Raw genomic sequence first — 22,146 nt, forward strand, 5'->3', positions numbered from 1 at the left:
ATGTCGGGTCAAAAAATCATAGATTTTTCTTGAGAATGTGTGACTAAATATAAAATATAACAATCCTTAAAAACAAACATCAATATGTACGGTATCCTGTGTTAAGAATGTTACATGTTTCAACATAATGTGGCAGCATTTAAATACCTAAAATCTTTGATGTTAATGGTGGGAGATATGCAGAGTTGACATTGTGGAGGGAAATAATCAATAAACTAATATATGACAGGGATAGAAAAGAGTTTTATTTAAGCCAAATTGAGGACTATAGCCTGGGAGACACAGACTGAAGATGTATTTGAATTGTGTTCCACCAGACTACAGAATGCTGGAGGCTTATAACAGCAAAAGACACAAAGTCACGTAAATTATTCGTCAAGAATTAAGATTAGAGCTGGCAGAAAGGAAGGGTCCTTGTTAAATAAGGATTGGTCCAGCTCTGAAATTGTATACTTATAAGGGGAGGCCTTGAGACTATAAGGTTGCAGCTGACAGCTGCTAGCAGATGTTGTTTTGAGAAAGGCTGAGGGTGTCCTTGAGTCTGAGTGATATAGTTTAGAAAATTCAGATTCTTAGTGATACAGGAATGTGTCTGAAGCCATATCCACGATGGCCACCTGGCTCCATTTGAATGCCTGAACCACAGTTATGCCATTGTTATTTTTTTAATGCATTATTTTCTTTATGGTTAAGGCAGATGTACAATGTTTATTTAATAGACCACGAATAGGCTCTATTGGTTAACCTTAAGTTCAGGTCAAATCATGTTTAAGCCAGAATGACTTCCCCGTATCTTACTATGGGAAAATTTCTTTCATCAAAACCATCACCCTGGGGTGTTTCCGTCATGGCTCAGTGGTAACACATCTGACAAGGAACCATGAGGTTGCAGGTTTGATCCTTGGCCTTGCTCAGTGGGTTAAGGATCCAGCGTTGCTGTGGGCTGTGGTGTAGGTGCAGACGTGGCAGAGATCCCAAGTTGCTGTGGCTCTGGCGCAGGCCAGCGCTTCAGCTCTGATTAGACCCCTACCTACCCTGGGAACCTCCACATGACTCAGATGTGGCCCTAGAAAAAAAGGCAAAAAAGACAAAAAAAAAAAAAAAAAAATCACCCTGGAGGGAGTTCCCTTTGTGGCTCAGCGGTTAATGAACCTGACTAGGATCCATGGTGATGCAGATTCGATCCCTGACCATGCTCAGTGGGTCAAGGATCCGGCGTTGCCTTGAGCTGTGGTATAGGTCGAAGACTCGGCTGTATCCCAAGTTGCTGTGGCATAGGCCAGCAGCTGTAGGTCTGATTCGACCCCTAGCCTGGGAGCTTCCATATGATCCAGATGCAGCCGTAACAAGCAAAAAACAAAACAAAACAAAACAACAAAAAAAAACCCATCGCCCTGGAGTTCCTATTGTGGCACAGTGGGTTAAGAATCCTACTGCCTGGGCTCAGGTTTGATCCCCGGCCCAATACAGTGGGTTAAAGAATCCAGGGTTGCCACTGCTGTGGGGTAGGTTGCAGCTGTGACTTGCATTCAATCCCTGGCTTGGTAACTTCCATATGCTGTGGGTGTAGCCCCCAAAAAACAAAGAAACAAAACAAAAAAACACTACCCTTCATCACCATTGTTGTGATGAAATACCAGTAAATTTAATTCTTTTAATTGGGTTGTTACCTCCATCCATGAATTTGAATTCTGATGGATGTAGGATTTTGTGAAACAAAATGAGCTTTAAAAACTCCATATAAATATTTTAGAAAAATTGTCTTAATCTAGTACCCCTCGAGGGACATGGCTTTATTTTCATTTGGAAATCTTTTTTTGTTTGTTGTTTTAGGGCTGCACTGGGCAGCATATGGAGGTTCCCAGGCTAGGGGTCAAATCAGAGCTGCAGCAACAGGGGATCTATGTGGTGTCTACCACCTACACCACAGCTCAGGGCAACACTAGATCCTTAACCCACTGAGCAAGGCCAGGAATTGAACCAGCATCCTCATGAATTCTAGTTGGGTTTGTTAACCACTGAGCCAGGACAGGAACTCCTAGAAAATCTTGAAATTAATATGTTTAGTGTGTGGTAATTACAACCTTAAAATGATAAAGTAGAACATCAATAAACATGATTTTTCCGCATACAAGTGAACATTGTTTTTCTTTTAAAGCCTCTTGCTCTAAAAAATATATTCGTATTATAATTCTACTGTAGCCTTATATTTTAATATTTTCCCATGATAACTATTTACTTTATACTAGATCCTTTTCTTCAGTGGGTGAAACTTTCCAAAATCATTTTCTAATAGCAATGAAATAAATTACAACTCCCCTGAGTCAATTTTTACCTTTGCAAAAGTGAATAGTGAAAATGTACATGTGGAATCATTCTCATCTTCCTCTTTTCAAAGGTTATAGACATGCATAATCCTGTGCTTCATGATACTGGATATAACAGCAGAGATAACAGGAAACATCTCACATTTTTGCAACCGTTTCCATTTTGGAGCGATCCAGCCTAAATTTAGAAGCAATGCCAAGTCAATTCTGGACATCTGTTGCCTCAGAAGAGAACTAAAATACGACCGACCAGCGTTCATTAAAGAAAAAGGCTGTAGTCCATTAAAAATAACAACAAAGCCAAGATAAAGTGTGTGTGGGATGGGTCTTAGTCCTGATGACAGTGCCCGCCTATCATCTCCCTCTCGTCCAGCCTCATCCCTACCCGCACTAGCCAAGGGAGAGTACTTGGGATCTTACTCTGAAGGTCATATCCAGGGAGCCTGACGCACCGGGTGGCGCCCTTAAGAAACAGAGTGGGAGGGTAGTTCTGCTCTTCTGCCCACGTTTCTCAGAGATCAGCCCCCAAGCTCGGATCAGAAACTGCCGGTGACCGCCAGAACCAGTCTCGAGGCGGCGCACTCTCCGCCCGTCTGGTGGCGCTGTGGGCTGGCGAGTAGTCGAGCAGCCGAGCTCCGGATCCACGACGCCGGCACCTCCGCTGCCGCCGCAGCTCCAGCTCGGGCTGCACGTGTTGCCGCTGCGAACCCCGGGCCCTGGTCGCCCGCAATGGCGGCGGCTGGGGCGCAAGTGCGTGTGTTCCTGGAGGTGCGGAGACAGCTGCAGAGCGCGCTGCTGATCCTGGGGTAAGGCGGGCTGTGGCGTGTGGGCTCCCCAACGCAGCGGGGCACGCCTTTCTGCTGCCGGGCAGGCTCCGCCTCCCTCGGAAGGATGGAATTTTGAGTTTGTTTCTCCAGATGCTTTGAGCTTCTGGGATACTCAAAGCCGAGTACCTCATCCCTGCGCCCTCATTCCCCTACCCCCCACCTCCGCCACCTCCACTGGCAATCTTGAATCACCTGGGAGCTTTTTAGCAATGCCTTGTCTCGGTCCCACACCAGACCTGCTGAATCCGAACTTAGATTTCAACACGTTTCCTGGGATCCAGAGGCACACTTAAGTTTGAGGATCCCTAATGTTCAAGTCGTTGACTATGCCCTGCGTTTCCAACAAAGACAGTGCCAAACGTGCTTGGTTTGCCCCTTTGGAATCCTCGTTATACGATCTGTTCCAATGTGAAAGCTTCCCTTTTTGTAAATAAAACTCCGGGTTTTTTTTTCTCCTCCCCAAATTGTTCTGTGTGCAGAGAAACCGACACACTCGTTCAGTAAAAGCGTGTTCAGTGAACACAGGTTTCAGGCTTCTTATTGGAGCTCATTCTGTTTTTCGTATTCCGAGTTCCAATGAGAAGTCTGTAAGCCCTTACCTTGCTCTTCATTATTTACACAAACAAGAAACTATTAGGGAAATGTTCTCTTTTTTTTGTTTGGTAGTATATGGTACCTCCATTATTCCCTTGTAACCACTGTTTCAAATAGAGTAAATCGGATGTTAGAATCTTGAAAGTTTTATGACAAGGCACCACTCTGAGGTTGATTGGCAGAACTAGATTCAAATCCTAGCTTCTTCACCAAATTAGAATCCTTAATTTGAATGTTTTCAATTGTGAAATAAGGATGCTGTTTATTCCTCTTCTTTCTTTCTCTTTTTCCTCCCCCCCCCCCAAATTATGAATTCAAATAAGTGCTGCAGGTCCAATTCAAATGCACCTTGTAAAGTTACTCAGAGCCCAAACCTTACACAAAACTAAACAAGACCATCTTCTGCTCATCAAAGGAGTCCTTCATGCTTTCCCTGAATTACTCTTCCTTGTTTAAGAAAGTTAAACATAATTTTGCTGGATTTCTTGTTTGCTGCTAGTGGTCTTTGGCCGTTGAGCATTATCACTAAGTCCCCCTACCCTATAAAAGCAACCACTGTTCTGATTTCCTTCAACAAAGATTCATTTGCCGTTCCTTGAAGTATGTATAAATGGATTTGTAAGGTATGTGCTTGTTTCTGGCTGCTTTCCTGCAACAGTGTTTCTGACATTACTGTTTCATCTATGTCATTGCATAATTCAATAGGCCATACTTTTCATCTATGTTTCTTTTCGTCTATGTTTCATCTATGTCACTGCACATTTCAATAGGCCATTCTTTTTTCTTGCTGAGTAGTTTTCAGCCTTATGAATATACTGCAATTCATGCAGCCATTCTTTTATTGCTGGATAATTTGTGTGTTTCTAGAGCTTGCATATTATGAATAAAGCTTTCATATCTTCTTGTATAAGTATTTTTGCAGGGTTATAGGGTAGATGGGGCATGAGAAACAGCTAAACAGTTCTCCAGAGTGATTATACCAGTTCTCACCAGGAAAAAACAAGTGAATTCCAACAGCTTCACTTTCTAGCCTGCATGTCCTGTTGTCAGTCTTTTTGATTGTAGCTATTCTGGTGGTATAAATTAGCATCTCACTGTCACTTTAATTTGCATTTCCCTGATTAAGAATGTTGAGCACCTTTTCATTTGCTTTTTGGTCATTCACATGTGTTCCTTTCTAAAGTATCGTCTATCAAGTTGTTTGTCTTATTGTTGGACATAAAGAGTTCTTTATATAGTCTGAAAATATTTTTTCATTTATACTTGTGCATGTGAATATTTTCTCTCAATCTATAAATTACCTTTTCACTTTCTTAAGTATCTTTTTTTCTTTTTCTTTCCTTTTTTTTTTTTTTTCTTTTTGGCACATGAAGTTCCCGGCCAGGGATCAGATCTGAGCCAGTCTGATCAGATCCAGAGCAGCAACGCTGGATCCTTTAATCCATGTGCCAGGCTGGGGATCAAACCTGCATCCTGCTGCTGCAGAGACATTGCCAATCCTGATTTGCCACAAGAGGAACTCCAGTAGTGTCTTTTGATGAACAGAAAAATCTAAATTATAATGAAATCCAGTTTATTTTCTCCCTCTTTCTTTTTCTTTCTTCCTTCCTCCCTTTCTCCCTCCCTTCCTTTCTCTCTCTTTCTCTCTTGCATTTTTTCCTTTTTCCTTTTTTTTTTTTTTTAATTAGGGCCACACCTGCAGCATATGAAGTTCCCAGGTTAAGCGTCCAGTAGGAGTTGCTGCTGCCGGCCTACACCACAGGCACAACAACTGGGGATCCAAGCCAAATCTTTGACGTACACAACAGGTCCCAGCAATGCCATCCTTAACCCACTGAGCGAGGCCAGGTATCAAACCTGAATCCGCGTGGTTACTAGTCAGGTTCATACCCTACTGAGCCACAATGGGAACTCCCTGCATTATTTTTTTTAATACTTAGTGTCTTAAGAAACCTTTGCCTTCCTCCAGGTTGTAAGATTTTTTTCCTTTGTTTATTTTCTAGGAGTTACATAGTTTTAGCTTTTACATTTAGGTCTAGATCATGTCAAGTTAATTTTTGTATTTGGCACAATGTAAGGGTCAAAGTTTATTTTTTTCTATAAGAATGCCCAGTTTTTCCATCATCATTAGTTAAAAGGCTGTCATTTCTTCCATTGAAATAACTCAGTGTCTTTTGTCAGAAATCAGCTGACTGTACTGTTTGCATGGTATGTCTTATACTACCCTTTTACTCTCAACCTGTATCTTTATATGTAAAAATTTGAAAGCATATACTGGGTGGAGTTTTTAAAAATTCATAATGACAATCTCTGCATTTTAATTGGAATTTTTTTTGTCTATTTGTAGTTAATTCAAATGATATCATTTTTTATTCTTTTCCTATCTTAAGTACTTTTAGCATTTCATCATTAGATGTGATGACACTGGTTGGCAAATTGGTTTGGTAGTTTGCATTGTTTCCTTTCTACTCCTAGTTTACTAAAGGTTTTCATTATGAATAGATATTTTATTTACTATAGTGATTTCATGTATTTTGATGGTCATATTTATTCCTTTACTCTTTACATGTATTTTGATCGTCATATTTTTTCCTTTAATCTTTACATCTGTGACTTGCGTTAGAGAAATACATTTCTGTTAAGCCATCTTAGCATTCCTGGATAAATCTTGGCTATTCATTTATTAAATCCACAGATGTTTATGAAGTTCCTATTCTAGGGCCCAAAACTCAGATTCTAAGTGCGAGGTATATAGCTGTGCACAGTAACGATAGCACATGCAAAAATACTTGCTCTCATTGAGCACTCTCTTACCAATCTAATGGTGGCAGTGGGCAAGAAGTGGGCAGAAAATACCCAGATATATATATCATAGTGAATAGAGATATGTAGCTAGAAAAAAATAAAACACAAAAAGGGTAGGGAGAAAAACTTCCAACCCCTTATTCCAAATGAGAAAGCAACATTAGAGTGATAAGCTGGAAGGGGTGAGGTTTGGAATAACGTGATAACCCAGTGGAAGAGCATTTCCCTCTGAGAGAACAGAAAGTATGCAGGGTGCCTAATTCAGACAGGCATGGGTGGGCATGGGAGCACATATTAAGGAGGTTTTTTTTTTAGTTTTTTTTTTTTTTTTTTTTGCCATTTCTTGGGCCGCTCCCTTGGCATATGGATGTTCCCAGGCTAGGGGTCTAATCAGAGCTGTAGCTGCCAGCCTACGCCAGAGCCACAGCAACACGGGATCCAAGCCGCGTCTGCGACCTACACCACAGCTCATGGCAACGCCAGATCCTTAACCCACTGAGCAAGGCCAGGGATCGAACCCGCAACCTCATGGTTCCTAGTCCGATTCCTTTACCGCTGCACCACGACAGGAACTCCGTGTAAGGAGTTTTATAGTTGTGTCCTGAGAAACGTTTAATGGCTTGCTCTCAGGAAAACTGGAGAAACAGACAAAAATCCTGCTGGATCTGTAGCTTTGACTGATTCCTGTGCTGTAAGTACTTTCACCATAGATGAGGTCAAACTACCAATGTGAGGTCCACTGGTTTGCAGAATGCCTGGAATTTTCCCCGCCTCTTATCCATCACCAATGAATCATCTTACAGATCATTGAAAGGACTTTAGCTCAACTCAAAATGAGATGTGAAGTTACTCACTAGTCAAACAGGGTGTGACACCTGAAAGAATGCAATGGAATAGTGACAAAAGCTCAAGTATAAGAGGTGTGGATAATTAGTCTATAAAACTCTGTTTTAGAACAGTCTCAAACTGGAGGATAAGTTGTTGTCACTCCTGTATACCTTGCTGTGACTTTCTTACAAATAAGAAACATTCTTCTCCTTAACCAGCACGCAACCCTCAACATTGGGATGTTTCAGGTTCAGGCTCATTTCATTGTTTTCCTGTCCCAGCCCTGGATGGAGTTATTTTTCCAAGGAACCTTGTTTTGTTTCATTGTTTTGTTTTGATGTGGAAAATGATCTTTAGAAACCCAGATCTGGGCACAAAGTGTGCTCATTACTATTGGGGTGTCACTTCTCTCAGGCCCACTAGTAGACAAAACTAGAGGGTGTGTGATAGATGTCTGCTGTTTATGTATGCATGTGTATGTGTGTTTATAAACATTATGCACATACAGTATACATCTGTATTTATTAGCGTATCTGTTCGTATGCATTGGACTTCACCCAAGTATTTCAAGTTCTATTCTACAATCATAGGATCCAGTCTGGTTTTCTCCCTTTCTCTCTTTGTAACTGTTCTCCCACAGTGAGAACCCTGGATTCCCTCCTCCTTATGACATGGATTTACTTAGTCACTTCCACTCCATGCAGTTTATCTTCTGCTGCCATCCCTTAACACTTCCCTTCCCTCTACCCCACACTGACACTCCCCTCACCCGCCTCGGTTCTGTTAGGGACTGAATGATTTTGTCTTCTCAAAATTCATCTGTTAAAGCCCCATCCCCCAACATGATGGTATTAGGATCTGGGGCCTTGGAAAATAATTAGGTTTTGGTGAAATATGCAGGTTGAGCCACTATGATGGGCTTGGTGTCCTTATTAGAAGAGATGCCAAAGCTCTCTGCCCTGTGAGGATATATGGTGAGACCATGGCCTCTGCAAGCCAGGACAAGGGCTCCTCCCAAGAACGGAGTCTGTGGTGGCACCTTGATCTTGGACCTCCCAGCCTCCAGAACTCTAAGAAATAAATGTCTGTTGTTTAAGCCACCCAGTCCGTGACGTTTTGCTGAAACCACCTGAGCAGACCAAGATGGACTCTGAAACTCTATGCTGAGCTGCACCCTCCTGCTCATGTTTCCCCCTCCCCCATCTTGCAACCTGACATCCTTGCTGGGTGGCCCTCCTAGTGGCTGGGTCCCTCACATCTACTGCAGGCTTCTGAACTCCACCCTTTGCAGAGATGCCTACCTTGCTCTGTTCTATGGGATTGGCTGAATTCTTTAGGCAGGGGAAGGTGAGAAAGGGCAATAAGCCTGTGGGGATGGGGGTGGGGGTGGGAGGAGCCAAGGGACTTAGGAACCCAGTGGTTTCCCTTGAGACACTTCCAACTGCCAACTGCACAGTCCAGTTTGAAAATCACTGAAGAAGTAGCCAACTGAACAAATTGTGTATCTTTTGAACAGTGGTTGGCAAGCTGCGGCCCATGGGCCAGACCTCACCTGAATCCTGTTTGGTACAGCCTGTGAGATAAGAATGAGCTTTACATTTTTTAACAGATTGTTAGGGGAAAAAAAAAGTAGACTATGCCTCAGGCACCATATATGGTCTATAAAACCGAAACTATTTACCATCTAGCCTTTTTGTAAAAAGTGTTCAGACATCTGCTTTAGAGGATTATTATTTCTTAAACATCATTTCTCAAGACCAGCCTTTTAAGGAGTTCCATCATGGCTCAGAGGAAATGAATCTGACTAGCAGCCATGACATTGTGGGTTGGATCCCTGGCCTTGCTCAGTGGGTTAAGAATCTGGCGTTGCCATGACCTGTGGTGTAGATCACAGACGTGGCTCTGGCTATGGTGTAGGCCATTGGCTCTAGCTCTGATTCAACCCCTAGCCTGGGAACCTCCATTGGGTGCAGCCCTAAAAAGACAAAAAAAAAAAAAAAAAAAAAAGAACTAGCCTTTTGACTTAAAAGTTTGAGGCTGTGTCCCCTGAAAGAGGCTCAGGTTCTTGGTGTTCTGTATTGCCAGTTAAGTACAGGTCCACATGCTTTGAAGAGGAACTAGCCAGAAAGCAGTCTTAAAATTTTTTGAGGCACAGTGAGAGGCCTAACGAAGATTGACACCTGCACACATGGTATGACCTCTCTACTTGGATGACATTCAAGCAGATGGCCCACCTTCCATGCTTGAGTGATACTGGCTGGGTGGCCTGTCCCTGTTGTCAGCACTTAGGAGGGAGTCCAGATGCTCTGCTCCTCTGTTACACCGCTTAAGCACGTTTCAGCTTCATCCAAGTATCATTTCTACATATCTTCGTCCTCTTCTGTACTCTGGGTGCCTGATGGACAGCAACTGTATTTTTTTTTTTCCTTTTTAGGGCTGAACCTGTGCTATATGAAGGTTCCCAGACTAGGGGGTCTAATCAGAGCTGCAGCTGCCAGCCTACACCACAGCAACAGCAACACGGGATCTGAGCCTCATCAGCAACCTACACCACAGCTCACAGCAACACTGGGTCTTTAACCACTGAGTGAGGGCAGGGATCGAACCCGCACTCTCATGGATACTAGTCAGATTCATTTCTGCTGCGCCACGATAGGAACAGTCCAGTGTTTCACCCTTGATTGCCTCCACAAGGTCATTTGTGCTTATAGTGGGTTGGATCAGTAAATACTTTCATGCTTGCTATTCGTGCATCTCTAGATTGTTTTCACTAGATTGTTTTGGCTGCGCCCGTAGCATATGGAAGTTCCAGGGCCAGGGATCCAAACCATACCTCAGCAGCAGCCTGAGTCACAGCAGTGACAGTGCTGGATCCTTAACCCACTGAGCCACCAGGGAACTTCTTGTCATTTTTTTATTCTTTAAAATCGACAAAAGGAGTTTCTGTTGTGGCTCAGTGGGTTAAGAGCCTGACATAGTCTCTGTGAAGATGTGAGTTCAATCCCTGGCCTCGCTCAGTGGGTTAAGGATACAATGTTGCCATAAGCTGTGGCTTAGGTCACAGATGTGGCTGGGATTTGGTATTGCTGTGGCATAGGCCAGCAGCTACAGCTCCAATTTGACCCCTAGCCTGGGAACTTCCATATGCCAAGGGTGCGTCCCTAAAGGGGAAAAAAAAACTGATGGAGTTTTTTTCTCCTGTACCTTTGGTTTCACATAATCCTGGCCTGTATATCAAATACCACTGCTTTATTCTAATTTATTGAATGTTAAATAAAACATCCTTGAAATTCTGGTCTCAGGAGCAAGAATATTTCACTGACTCATCCATTCATTATTCACGTAACATTTACTTAGTGCTTGGCCTGTGGTAGTCATTGCCTCTCTCCAGGTACCTCCATAGCCCCCTGTATTTATGATGAATAAGTTTTAACGCTCCCTTGATCATCCCTGTTTACTTGCCTACCCCCTTCTGAAGGGGATGTGGCACTGAGAAAACACCATGTCAGAGCATATTTCCAGTACCTGGCACCTTGTTGACCTCACCAAAGATGCACTGAATGGATGAAGGTACAAACTCAGCTCAGGTCAAGGGATGTCAGTGTGAATAAAGCCACTTCCTTACCCTGCCTTGTTGAATTCTCTGGCCCAAATACGCTCAAGGTCAAGTGCATGATGCATGACAGACTAGCATTAGGTCATGCTGGTTCACAGAAGCCCAAGTGGGGAGACTGGTAGGAGGAGACACGGGATGTGGGGAAGGAGATGGCAGGCTGTGCAGCAGAGTGGCTCCAGGCACAACCCTGTGGAGGTCCAGGCTTGAGTATATGGGCAAAGCCTTGGAGGGAGGAGAGAGTTAGCACTCAGGATTGTTAGCAGTGGAAAAAAGTACATGCTTAAAAATGCCTTGTCACCATGAAGGAGAAGATGCAAGAATGAAAAACATACAAGGAAAAGTACTCTCTGACCACATGGAAACCTAGTATAGAGGGGTTTCCTTTATCAAGTTCACTGCTGCTTTTCTGGGAGAGTTACTAAATTTATGGAAGAGTTACTAAATTTATTTATTGTCCCTTATTGAAGAGGGCCAGAGAGCTCCTTGGTTGTTTTTCTTTCTTTCATCATGCGGTTTTCATCCATGAGAAATAATTTTTTTTGTGTGTTATTTGTAATTCCCAGAGATCCAAAAGAAGGACTTCTGCCCATGGATGTTTCTGTGATGCCATCCTGGCTCCAGATGAAAACCCCCGGAGGCTGCACAGAGCTCCAGCTTCCAGCAGAGGTCAGGCTTGTGCCGTCCTCCTGCCGCGGGCTGCAGCTTGTGCCTGGGGATGGGCTGCACCTGCGGCTGCAAGTGCAGGCAGAGCCCTGTACAGGTGAGTGGCACTAGCGTTCCTGTTTCTGTGTGTGTTTAATTATAAATCAAAGGCAATGTTTTTTCCTTTGAAAAGATGAGGATTTCCCAGGTGAAAATAACTGCTCATCAGCCGTGTGGAAAGAGCTGGGGGTCCAGGAGATCTAGGGTTTTTTTTTCTCCCAGCTCTGCCCATTGTTAGTTGCAGGTAGTGGAACAAGTCACTTAGCCTTTCTGAGGCTTTTTTGGGGGGGTGGAGGGGTTGTTTGTTTATTTTTTTGTTTTTTCGGTTTTTCCTAATAGACTGCATTTTTTTTAGAGCAGTTTTTGGTTCACAGCAAAGTTGGCCAGAAGATACATACACTTCCCACATACTCCCTGAATTGTTTCTTTAATTGTAAGTTAACCTGGTTCATAGGGTTTATGGGAAGATGAAAAGCAGATGGCAATTTTGGGATACCCAGCTTGTTTGAAAGCAGTACATGGAAATTCATTCACTGAGCAAATACTAGCTCATCGATCTAGGTGCTAGGGTTACAGAAATGGACAAGCCTAGAAGATCTTTGCCCTCATGGGGCTTACACTCTGAGTGGGAACAGATAAGGGACACACAAGTTTTGTGGGCACAGAGCTAAGTGCTGAGGACAGAGCTAAAGCAGAATAGTGGGATAGGGCGTGACGAGGGGTGGGTGAGGGTCAGGGAAGGCTGCTCTGATGAGGTGGTCTTCTACCAGAGAACTTAATGATGGAATAATCTATCAGGTGGACTTTCCAAATAGAACAGCATGTGTAAAGATTTGGAAATGGAGTTTGATGCAATAATTTGACTTTGTTGCTATGCCCATTATACTTCCATTTTGTTATTGGCACATGGATTCAATAAGAAGGTAGACATGTTTCCCAGAATACTTTACTGAATAACGTTATTGGTTCCTTGTCCCCCTAATTGTGAGTAATATGTTTGGGAGGATTAAAAATGATGTAAGAAGTAGAAACAGAGGCTGCAACAGACTGATGTGATGCTCACTCTCAGAGAGGGAGGAGATTTCCTTGTTGTCCCATGGAGACTAAGCCTTTCGTCTGAGTTGCTTGGAGCCCCATGGTGGGTGGAGGTGGGTTCTGCAGGATTGTACTGAGGAGCCCTTTAGGAGATGTCTCTATCCCAGCTTTTGTAATTTCCTTCCTTTTTTTTGGCTGGAGAGTGATTTTTTTTTTTAATTTATTTTTTATTAAAGCACAGTTGGTTTACAATGCCGTACCAATTTCTTGCTGTGCAACACAGTGATCCAGTCATGTATATATACTGGAAATAAATCCCTGTGCTATACAGTAGGACCCTCATTGCTTATCCATTCTAAATGTAATAGTTTGCACCTACCAACCCTAAACTCCCCCCTTTCCCTTGGCAACGACAAGTCTGTTCTTTATGTCCATGAGTCTGTTTCTATTCTTTAGGTAGGTTCATTTGTGCCATATTTTGGATTCTACATATAAGTAATATGTGGTATTTGTCTCTTTCTGACTTACTCACTTAGTATGAGAATCTCTAGTTGGATCCATGTTGCTGCAAATGGCATTATTTTATTCTTTTTATGACTGAATAGTATTCCATTGTATTTATGGACCACATCTTCTTTATCCAGTCCTCTGTTGATGGACATTTAGGTTGTTTCCAAGTCTTGGCTATTGTGAATAGTGCTGCTATGAACATAGGGGTGCATGTATCTTCTTGAATGAAAGTTTTGTCTGGATATATGCTCAGGAGTGGAATTGCTGGGTCATATGGTAGTTCTATATTTAGTTTTCTGAGAAACCTCCATACTGTTTTCCATAGCGGTTGTACCCGGAGAGAGAGTTTTGCTCAAGTCATAGGTTAGTGAATAACTTGTCTGAGTTGGGCAGGGTGGTTTTAGGAAAGAAACATCCTGGAGCTGAGGTGGTGTAGGGTACCTAAGGATGACTGTCAAATAACCATGGAAAGAAGAAGGGGCCCTCGAGATGGGAAACAGACTAAGAGAGGCCCTGAGCGTACCTGTTGGTGGGCAGGGAAGAAGCCTTGGGAGTCTGGCTCCTGTGATATTTTCACTGTCTTTAGCGATGATGAACAGAAATGACAGCAGGAATCTTGGATCACCTCATGAAACAGGAAAGGCAGGCGTGAAAGCAGTGTTTTCAGCTCCTCTGCTAGTTTTCTGGGACTGTAATTTGAGGACTCACAGAGAGGAGGGGCGGAGACATTCCAGAGACAGAATTAGTATGTGGCCTACCTATATTCTGCATCAGTTAATATACAAAGAGCAAAACCTGAACTATTTAAAAAGAAATTTAAATAAGCAAACATTATTTTTTAGTTTTAACTACTGGATGGAAGAAATCGGCTACTGTGTGTTGGTTTGCTTATTGTTGGCATTCATGGGTCTCCAGTTTCTTTTTACGTTTTTAAAATGTATTTTATACAACTGTCTGAAAAGGAAAACATTCAAAGGCCTGTTCTGCAGTGCATGAAGGGGTATGCAAAATAGAGGCCGCAGCACTTAATTGCTTTAGTGCTTTCCACATAATAAGTGGTGAATAAATATTTGCTGAATGAATAAATATCAGATAGGGGCACACTGATATAAACTTGAATCAGAATCTGTTGTAGGAAGCGAGTTTTGACATTTTTAGTGTTCAGTTGTATTTTAGGGTTTTTACAAAGTTGACTTTTCAACTATAGCAATACTGTTTTAAGGACAAGAGTCGACATATAGTTACAGTATTTTTATTGGGTTTTTTTTTTCCCTTTGTTTTTTTTTTTTGGTCTTGTCTGTGGCATGCAGAAGTTTCTGGGCTAGGGATTGAACCTGCACCATGGCAGTGGCAATGCCAGAACCTTAACCATTAGGCCACCAGGGTACTCCAAGTTTAACTGTTTTTGAATGCATAGATCTTGACCCTTGATCAGAACTGGCTGCAGTAAATTCCATTGCTCCAGATGTAGTTCCCCACCACCACCCAGGGGGGCAGTGTTTCCCCGCAAGGTTCTGACTCGACCTTGAGCCTGTGCATCATGCTGGGTGAACAGCAGAGGGCAGTGTTTCACTGAAAAATTTTTTTATTTGGTTCAGAAAAGAAAATTTTGGATGTCTTTGCCCACATCAACTTATTATCTGCTCAGTGTTTAAGAATACTGTGTGCCATAGGGGAATCCTAGAAATTAAACAGAAGAATTTTTAGCTGCCGAGGCTTAAACTTTCTAGCATTGATTTTTTTTTTTTTAAATCCTAAAATACATACAAGGTAACATAAACCAACCTCATTTCTTAAGATTTCTTAACGGCATATTTTTGTAGGTTTGGCTTTTTGTTTTTTGTTTGGGTTTTTTTGTTTTTTGTTTTTTTTTTTTTTGGAAATGAAAGTTTCCTTTCTTCATGAATGAAATAATGCAAATTAAGGGAACATACTGCCTTCTTCTGCTCTTTCACATAAAATGGGAAATATGTGCTTTCCCACACTTTAATCAGAAATTGAGTTTTGGAAGATTGAACTCTTCCCTTGGAGCCTTTTCATCCCCAAGGACCTGCCCGATAAAGACAAGTTTCAAGAGTGATTTTGTTTGTATGTACTGGTAAGATGACAGCAGGCATCAACCTTGTTTAAATCTAATTAAACTTAGATTTCAGAGTTCTGTTTACCAGCAATTGCAGGGACGGAGAGCTGTACCTAAGCATAGCCGAGGAAAGCTGGGCTTGTACAGCTCTGTGTGATTAGCTCAATGGGAAATAACCCCTTTTCCCTTGTCCTTAATGTTGCATTTCTAGAATGAGAGCTTCAACTCATCGGTATGTTACAAGGATAATCTGAGGGAGTACCTAGCTCTGAAACACTTAGCAAAATCTGTTGTTTTTGCAAACACTTCCCAATGTTTGCTTCTGGTGGTGTCATCCGATAATACTAATTAAATGTGTACTTCTGTAGATCATAAACAGTGTTTATTGATGGTAATTTATTGTGGCTATTAAATGCTTTAAGTATGTTAATATGTTTTGTCCCAAACCTCTAAGATTGGCTGTTTTCTTGATTTCCTCCAGAACTGATTTCAGTGTTTAATCAAAGCTCACAAGCCCACGAATGTTGCACATTTTATTGCCAGTCCTGTGGTGAAGTCATAATAAGGGACAGGTAAGGAGCGTATTTAACACTGACTCATTCTGTGCCTGGCAATGCCGTTCTCTTTTTCTATCAGGATTTTTGAAGGAACTGCCAAGGGAGCAAATGAGCAAATTGTGGCCTGCAAATGAGAGCCAGCTCAGTGTCATTTTGAACAAAACCAAGCCCCAAACTCTCCAGCAGTCACAGAGCAGTGAGGTCTTCTCTACCTGGCAGAAGGGGACAGTAGTAGGCTGGCTGTGAGGGAGGGAGGCTCTTCTTGGAGGAAGAGCTGGTATAGACCAGCTCCTCTCCGCTGAAAACAGACTGGCATCTATTGTACACTTTATCCATCATCCTTGTGAAGGAGGTGTTCCACCTTAACTGAGTGTTCTAAATAACAGAAACTTTTGCAGCACAATTTTTTACTGGCACTATTTCTATCAGTGCCTTTCTATTTATTTATTTTATCTTGTTAGTGCCACACTTATGGCATATGGAGGTTCCCAGGCTAGGGGTCCAATCAGAGCTGTAGCTGCTGGCTTGCGCCACAGCCATGCAGGATCCAAGCCACTTCTGTGACCTACACCACAGCTCATGGCAACGCCAGACCCTTGACCCACTGAGCGAGGCCAGGGATCAAACCTGCATCCTCATGGATACTAGTCGGTTCCTTAACCCCTGAGCCATGATGGGAACTCCTCAGTGCCTTTCTAAAATCCCCATTGCCCGTGTCCCTGCTTCTTAACACAGAGCACAGGTTAAGTTTTCCTCGATGCTTAGGGTAACCCTGTCACCCGGACCTGTGGTGCCCTGTGGGTACCTCCCAGTGATAGGAAGGGCTCTTTGCCATATTCTTGGTGTTCCCACCTTATCTCTTTTAATTATTTTTCCACCTTCTCTCTTCCTCTTGTCATCCTTCCTGTTTCCTGGGCACAAACAAGATTTCTGGCTTTGGATCACCCGAAGGTTGGAAAGGCAGAGTGAGCCCTTCATGTTGAAAACAGTACTGAAGGGAAGAATTTAGAATTCCTTGTCAGCTGGGTTTCCTCTGAGAAGTACACATACCTGAGACACCCCATCCCTGGTCCTCAAGGTAGAGCCCCAAATGTCTCCTCTGCTTCCTCTGTCCCCTATGGATAGTCATCACTGGAAACTTGCTGCCCTCCTTCTTCACATTTCTCTGCTTTTTGTTACTTTGTGGTTGAGGCCACTGTCCTCTGGCCAAGTGGCACCTGCTGCCAGCGCCTTACCCACTGAGACTAACTCTGGGTTCACCCCCCTCCCATCATGTCCATATCCCCCAGCTGTCTTTCTCAAACGCATCTTGCTTTCCCTGCTCAAGCCCTCCTGTGGCCTCCCATGTCTTCAAGGATAAATTTTGTAAGACCTCAGCAGGGTACCCTAGGTGCTTTATCACCTTGCCCGTTTACCTCTCCATCTGCATGTTTTAGCCCCTTTCCCCCACCTCCGTCCCAACCCACCCAAACCACACACCATCATTTATACATATTCCATGAAGTACCAGTCTCTTCATGCCCCTCTCCATTCTAGGCCTTCATGAAAGCTACTTGCTCCCTAGGATGATGCACCCCAGCTCCATCTCCTTCCTGTGAGCACCTCCTACATTCAGCAACTGGGGAGTCTACCGCCCAGAGCCTTCCCTGAACCCTGAAGGGGAGGGGAACTACATTTCTGTCTTCCCAATGAAACTGTAGGCCCTGGATTCCAGCGTCCCTGACCCCCACTCATACTTAGAATGTGGGACAATATAGCCGCCAGCACTGGAGGCCGGGCAGCCCAACTCTCAGGGTTTGCATCTCTCATGTAGTAGGGGTGACCCTGGGGAAGTTACCTCAGCCACTTTGTTCCTGAGTATTCTTATTACCAAAGTACAGATAACAGTAGGAGCGGGCTTGGGGGAGGATTGAATGAGGTAAGGGGAAAGCGTTCAGTATGTGATAGCTCCTCGGAGACTCATTCTCATCACCAACCTCACCACAGCCCTTCACAATTGGCGTGGTTCCTTGTCACTAAATCCGCACAAGATTGAGTCAGATCAACGTTAGGCTGCTTATTTTGGCTTTTGCCAGCTTCTGCTGGCTCTCAGACTCCAGGCAGTTTCCCAGGCCTATTGGGGCATGAACAGTTATGCCACTGTAAGTGGGGCTTGTGAACAGAGCCTCCTCCCAGTGATCACTTTGGGGAAACAGTGGGGTGACCCCAGGTCTGCAGAGTGGCGGAGAAAGCCCTGGCTCAGTGGCCCTACAGGCAGAGCTGCTGCAATGCCCGCTCTGGGCAGGCCCACAGCATCGCCTGAAAGGTCGCAAGGATCCCAGGTCACATTGGACTTTAACCAGACAGTGTTCCTTTTCTCAGTCTATTTCAGGCTTTGGTTTAACTCTCATGACCAGTTTCTGAAGCAGCCACGTCTCTACAGTGGTGAGGGGCCCTGGATGTTACAGGGGAGCGAGTTAGCTGAGGTGGAACAGTATTTCTTGGTGTGCTTGCCTGAAATGGGACCTCTTTCATCACCGCCTGATACTTGGGTTGCATGAGAAAAGGATGGTGGGCATGAAAACCATAAGCGGTAGCCTGAATTTTTACTATTCAGGAGCTGCACCTTCTGTTTGGGCTCAGTCCTGTCTACTACCGACGGCTTGAGAACGAGGAGGACTAAGAAGCTGCCACTGAAAGATCATATTTACTTCCCTAATCCTGGGGTTTGAACCGCAGCTTTACCATAAGAGGCTGGGGGATCTTGTCCATGTCACCTCAGTCAGCTTCCTCTTAAGTAGTCCTAATAAGGACCTCTTTTCCTACCTTGTGGAAAGGGTTAGAGGCTGTAATGTATAATAGTAAATACGCTTAGTCAGTACTTAAGTTCTTTTTAATTGGCTTTATACACTCCTTTTGCCCCCTTTCCTGTGACTGGCCTTATCAGTAAACTAGCAAATTATCTACTGTTTCTGATTCAGGACTCTGTTTCTTAGGCCTGCGGGGAAATGACCCGTTCCCCCTTTTTCTCTCTGAGAAGTTCCACAGTGGACGTGACTTAGCCCTTGCTGGCCTCAGCAGGGCCTAGACGCCGTTGTCTATCACACCTGTGTGTCTGGCATGTGGAAGCCTTTTGAGCAACTTGGAGGAACCCTTTGTGGTCCACAAGGCTTTGCTGCCATTTCCCTCTTAGGCAGCTAGCCCGGCGACTCTGTTTTGAGGAAAAACACTCTTCTTCCAGTGTCTGCACAAGGATGTCATGCTAGCTGTTTGCGTGAAGCCCAGTAGTCTTCTCATTTCTCCCTCAGTTATCTGCTCCATGCAGGTGGTAAGGACATCTGTGCTTGTTAAGTAGAAAGAAAAACCAAAGGTATTTTGAAGGAGGCCAGTATGGGCTGTAATCAAAGTCAACCCCCCACAGGCATCCTTTTTAAGAAGGCACCTTGGAGAACAGTGGTCTCTCTGTAGCAGGACTTCTTGTATTAGGAGCACTGGAGCAGAGAAAGGCTAGCCTTTCTATCTGGGAACATGTCACTTAGATCATCAGGGCCTCACTTTCCTCATATGTAAAATTTGGAGGTTGAATCAGATAAACCTTTAAGAGTTCCACCAGCAGGAAAATTCTGTGATTAGTAAACCTCAAAAAGTTCTACCTTGGGTTGTGTGAATCATTATTATTTGAGTCGTGCAAGACTAATGCTTGTTCTTTTTTTTTTTTCCTTAATGAAAAAGATTCTTGTCAAGCAAATTACAGGTGCAGAAGGCTGTTTAACCTATTAAGACTCACTAATGGCTTTTAATACTTATTAGCACCAGGGTGCATGAAGCCTGCTAATTACAGCAGTCTTTTTTTTTTTTTTTTTTTTTTTTTTTCATTCAGAATCCCATGTTCTTAGCCATTTGTTTTGGTTATTTGAGAACAAATAATGCCTTGTTTTTTTACAATAAAATTCTCCAATTTGCATTTTTACCAGTTCAGCAGAGAGTTTCTGTAAAAATTGTCTGAATATGTATAATTAAAACATTCTTTAAGTATAGTTGTTTTACAATGTTGTGTTCATTTCTGCTGTACAGCAAAGTGACTCAGTTATATACATAACATGTAATATGAATATATATAAATGTATACACACACATAATATGTATATATAAATGTATATATGTACACACATACATTCTTTTTCATATTCTTTTCCATTATGGTTTATCACAGGATATTGAATGTGGTTCCTACTGTAGCTATATAGTAGGACCTTATTGTTATCTATTCTAAATTTAAAAGTTTGCATCTGCTAATCTCAAACTCCCACTCCCTCCCTCTCCCACCTGTCCCCCTTTAGCAACTACAAGTCTGTTCTCTGTGTCTGTGAGTCTGTTTCTGTTTTGTGTATAGGTTTATTTGTATCATAGTTTAGATTCCACAGATAAATATTATCATATATTTGGTTTTTCTGTCTGACTTCACTAAGTATAAGAATCTAAAGGTCTATCCATGTTGCTACAAATAGCATTATTTTATTCTTTGTTATGGCTGACTAATATTCCATTGCACATATGTACCACATCTTCTTTATCCATTTATCTGTTATGGACACTTAGGTTGCTTCCAGATCTTGGCTATTCTAAATAATGCTGCTATGAACATAGGGGTGCATGTTACCTTTTTGAAGTATGGTTTCGTCCAGATATATGCCCAGGAGGGAGATTGCTCATATAAAACTCTATTTCTAGTTTTTTTCAAGAACCTCCATCCTGTTGTCCATAATGGATGCACCAATTTACATTCCCACCAACAGTGTAAGAAGGTTCCGTTTTCTCTACACCCTCTCCAGCATGTGTTATTTGTAGACTTTGTAATGATGGCCATTCTGACTCATGTCAAACATTTATAATTTTTGATTATGCTCTTGTTGAGAGTAACAGTCCCTAATATCAAGCAGCAATAATAATAACACTTACTTCTCTGTGAGTAGTCACAGAAGCAGCTGAATGGTCATTGTGTTTGGAATTTGTTGTGTCATCTAGAAATAAATTCATGTCAGACTTGAATAATACTGGTTGGCTCAAACATAAGCCTGATTTTTAAGTCATTAAAACGTTTTCTTGAGGTCTTTGGAAAGGCTTTTGCTGTTCCACCTGGGCAGAGCTGGGTGTGAGCCCAGCAGCCTATGAGGGCAGTAAGACTTTAGCAGGTAACAAGCAGAATAGACTTAGGGAAACATAAGAGATGTCAGAATATCCAGCCAGTGGATTGGCCCACTTGACAGGCCAGCTATTATTACAGTCTGAAAATAACTACTCCTATGAATAGTCTCTTGTCTATGAAAGAGAACAAAGAGATGAGAAAAGAGTACAGGCACAAACTGAATTATTGGTAACATTGCACAAACTTTTGGAATAAGATGGTTATAGTTTTAAGGGTCTCCATGTATTATGTAGTGGTAATAAAATGAATGCAAAGCTAGTTTTGTAGGATGTATAGGCCACCAGTTGAGTGATGCCAGCTGAATTTATCTAAATTCCAGCAGCTTTATCTTGAGCTTTAGATACTTGATGTTTTTCTTGCAACTCTTATTGTCCACTTGGTTCTAATCCAGTGTGAAAGCTCTGTTATTACCATTGTTATTATCACTGAATAATGGTTGCTTTTAAAGTTAAGGCCTTTCATTTTCTTGTTTATATTTAAGTTTTAAATAAACACCATCATTCAATGTTTGATTACATGTTAAAATTATAAAACTTTATTTAAATTGAAATGCACATTTTAAGTTGTGCATTTTATTTTCTCCCAAAGCTTATGTTTAAGATGCATTAAAAATAACTAAAGGAGTTCCCATCGTGGCGCAGTGGTTAATGAATCCGACTAGGAACCATGAGATTGCGGGTTCGGTCCCTGCCCTTTCTCAGTGGGTTAACGATCCGGTGTTGCCGTGAGCTGTGGTGTAGGTTGCAGACGCGGCTCGGATCCCGAGTTGCTGTGGCTCTGGCATAGGCTGGCAGCTACAGCTCCGATTAGACCCCTAGCCTGGGAAACTCCATATGCCGCAGGAGCGGCCCAAGAAATGGCAAAAAGACAAAAAAAAAAAAAAATAAAATAACTAGCACATTTTAATTAATTATAAACATGTATTGCTGTTCATCATAGATTCTTAAGCTGAGAGAAAGTTCAAGAAATCATTGCACTCTTTTTCTGATCTTCAGCAGGTTTTTTACCTAAAAACTACTCTGAAAAAAAAATGATACTTATTTTATTTAGAAAGTTCTCTTGGGAAGTAGATGGTATCAG

General features: G+C 42.6%; 1 protein-coding gene across 3 annotated transcripts in view; it reads left to right on the forward strand.

The window, feature by feature from the left end:
• UBE3D (ubiquitin protein ligase E3D) overlaps nt 2,710-22,146 on the forward strand; it is a 155,387-nt gene continuing 135,950 nt past the window's right edge. For all 3 annotated transcript variants that reach the window (XM_021091912.1, XM_021091918.1, XM_021091928.1), the window contains exons 1-3: nt 2,710-3,133; nt 11,561-11,757; nt 15,806-15,896. In XM_021091912.1, the coding sequence (XP_020947571.1) occupies nt 3,057-3,133; nt 11,561-11,757; nt 15,806-15,896 (365 nt within the window). In that variant the 5' untranslated portion in view covers nt 2,710-3,056. The remainder of the gene's footprint in view (nt 3,134-11,560; nt 11,758-15,805; nt 15,897-22,146) is intronic.

The sequence above is a fragment of the Sus scrofa genome, chromosome 1, assembly GCF_000003025.6.
Source record: "Sus scrofa isolate TJ Tabasco breed Duroc chromosome 1, Sscrofa11.1, whole genome shotgun sequence".
Classification (NCBI taxonomy): domain Eukaryota; kingdom Metazoa; phylum Chordata; class Mammalia; order Artiodactyla; family Suidae; genus Sus; species Sus scrofa.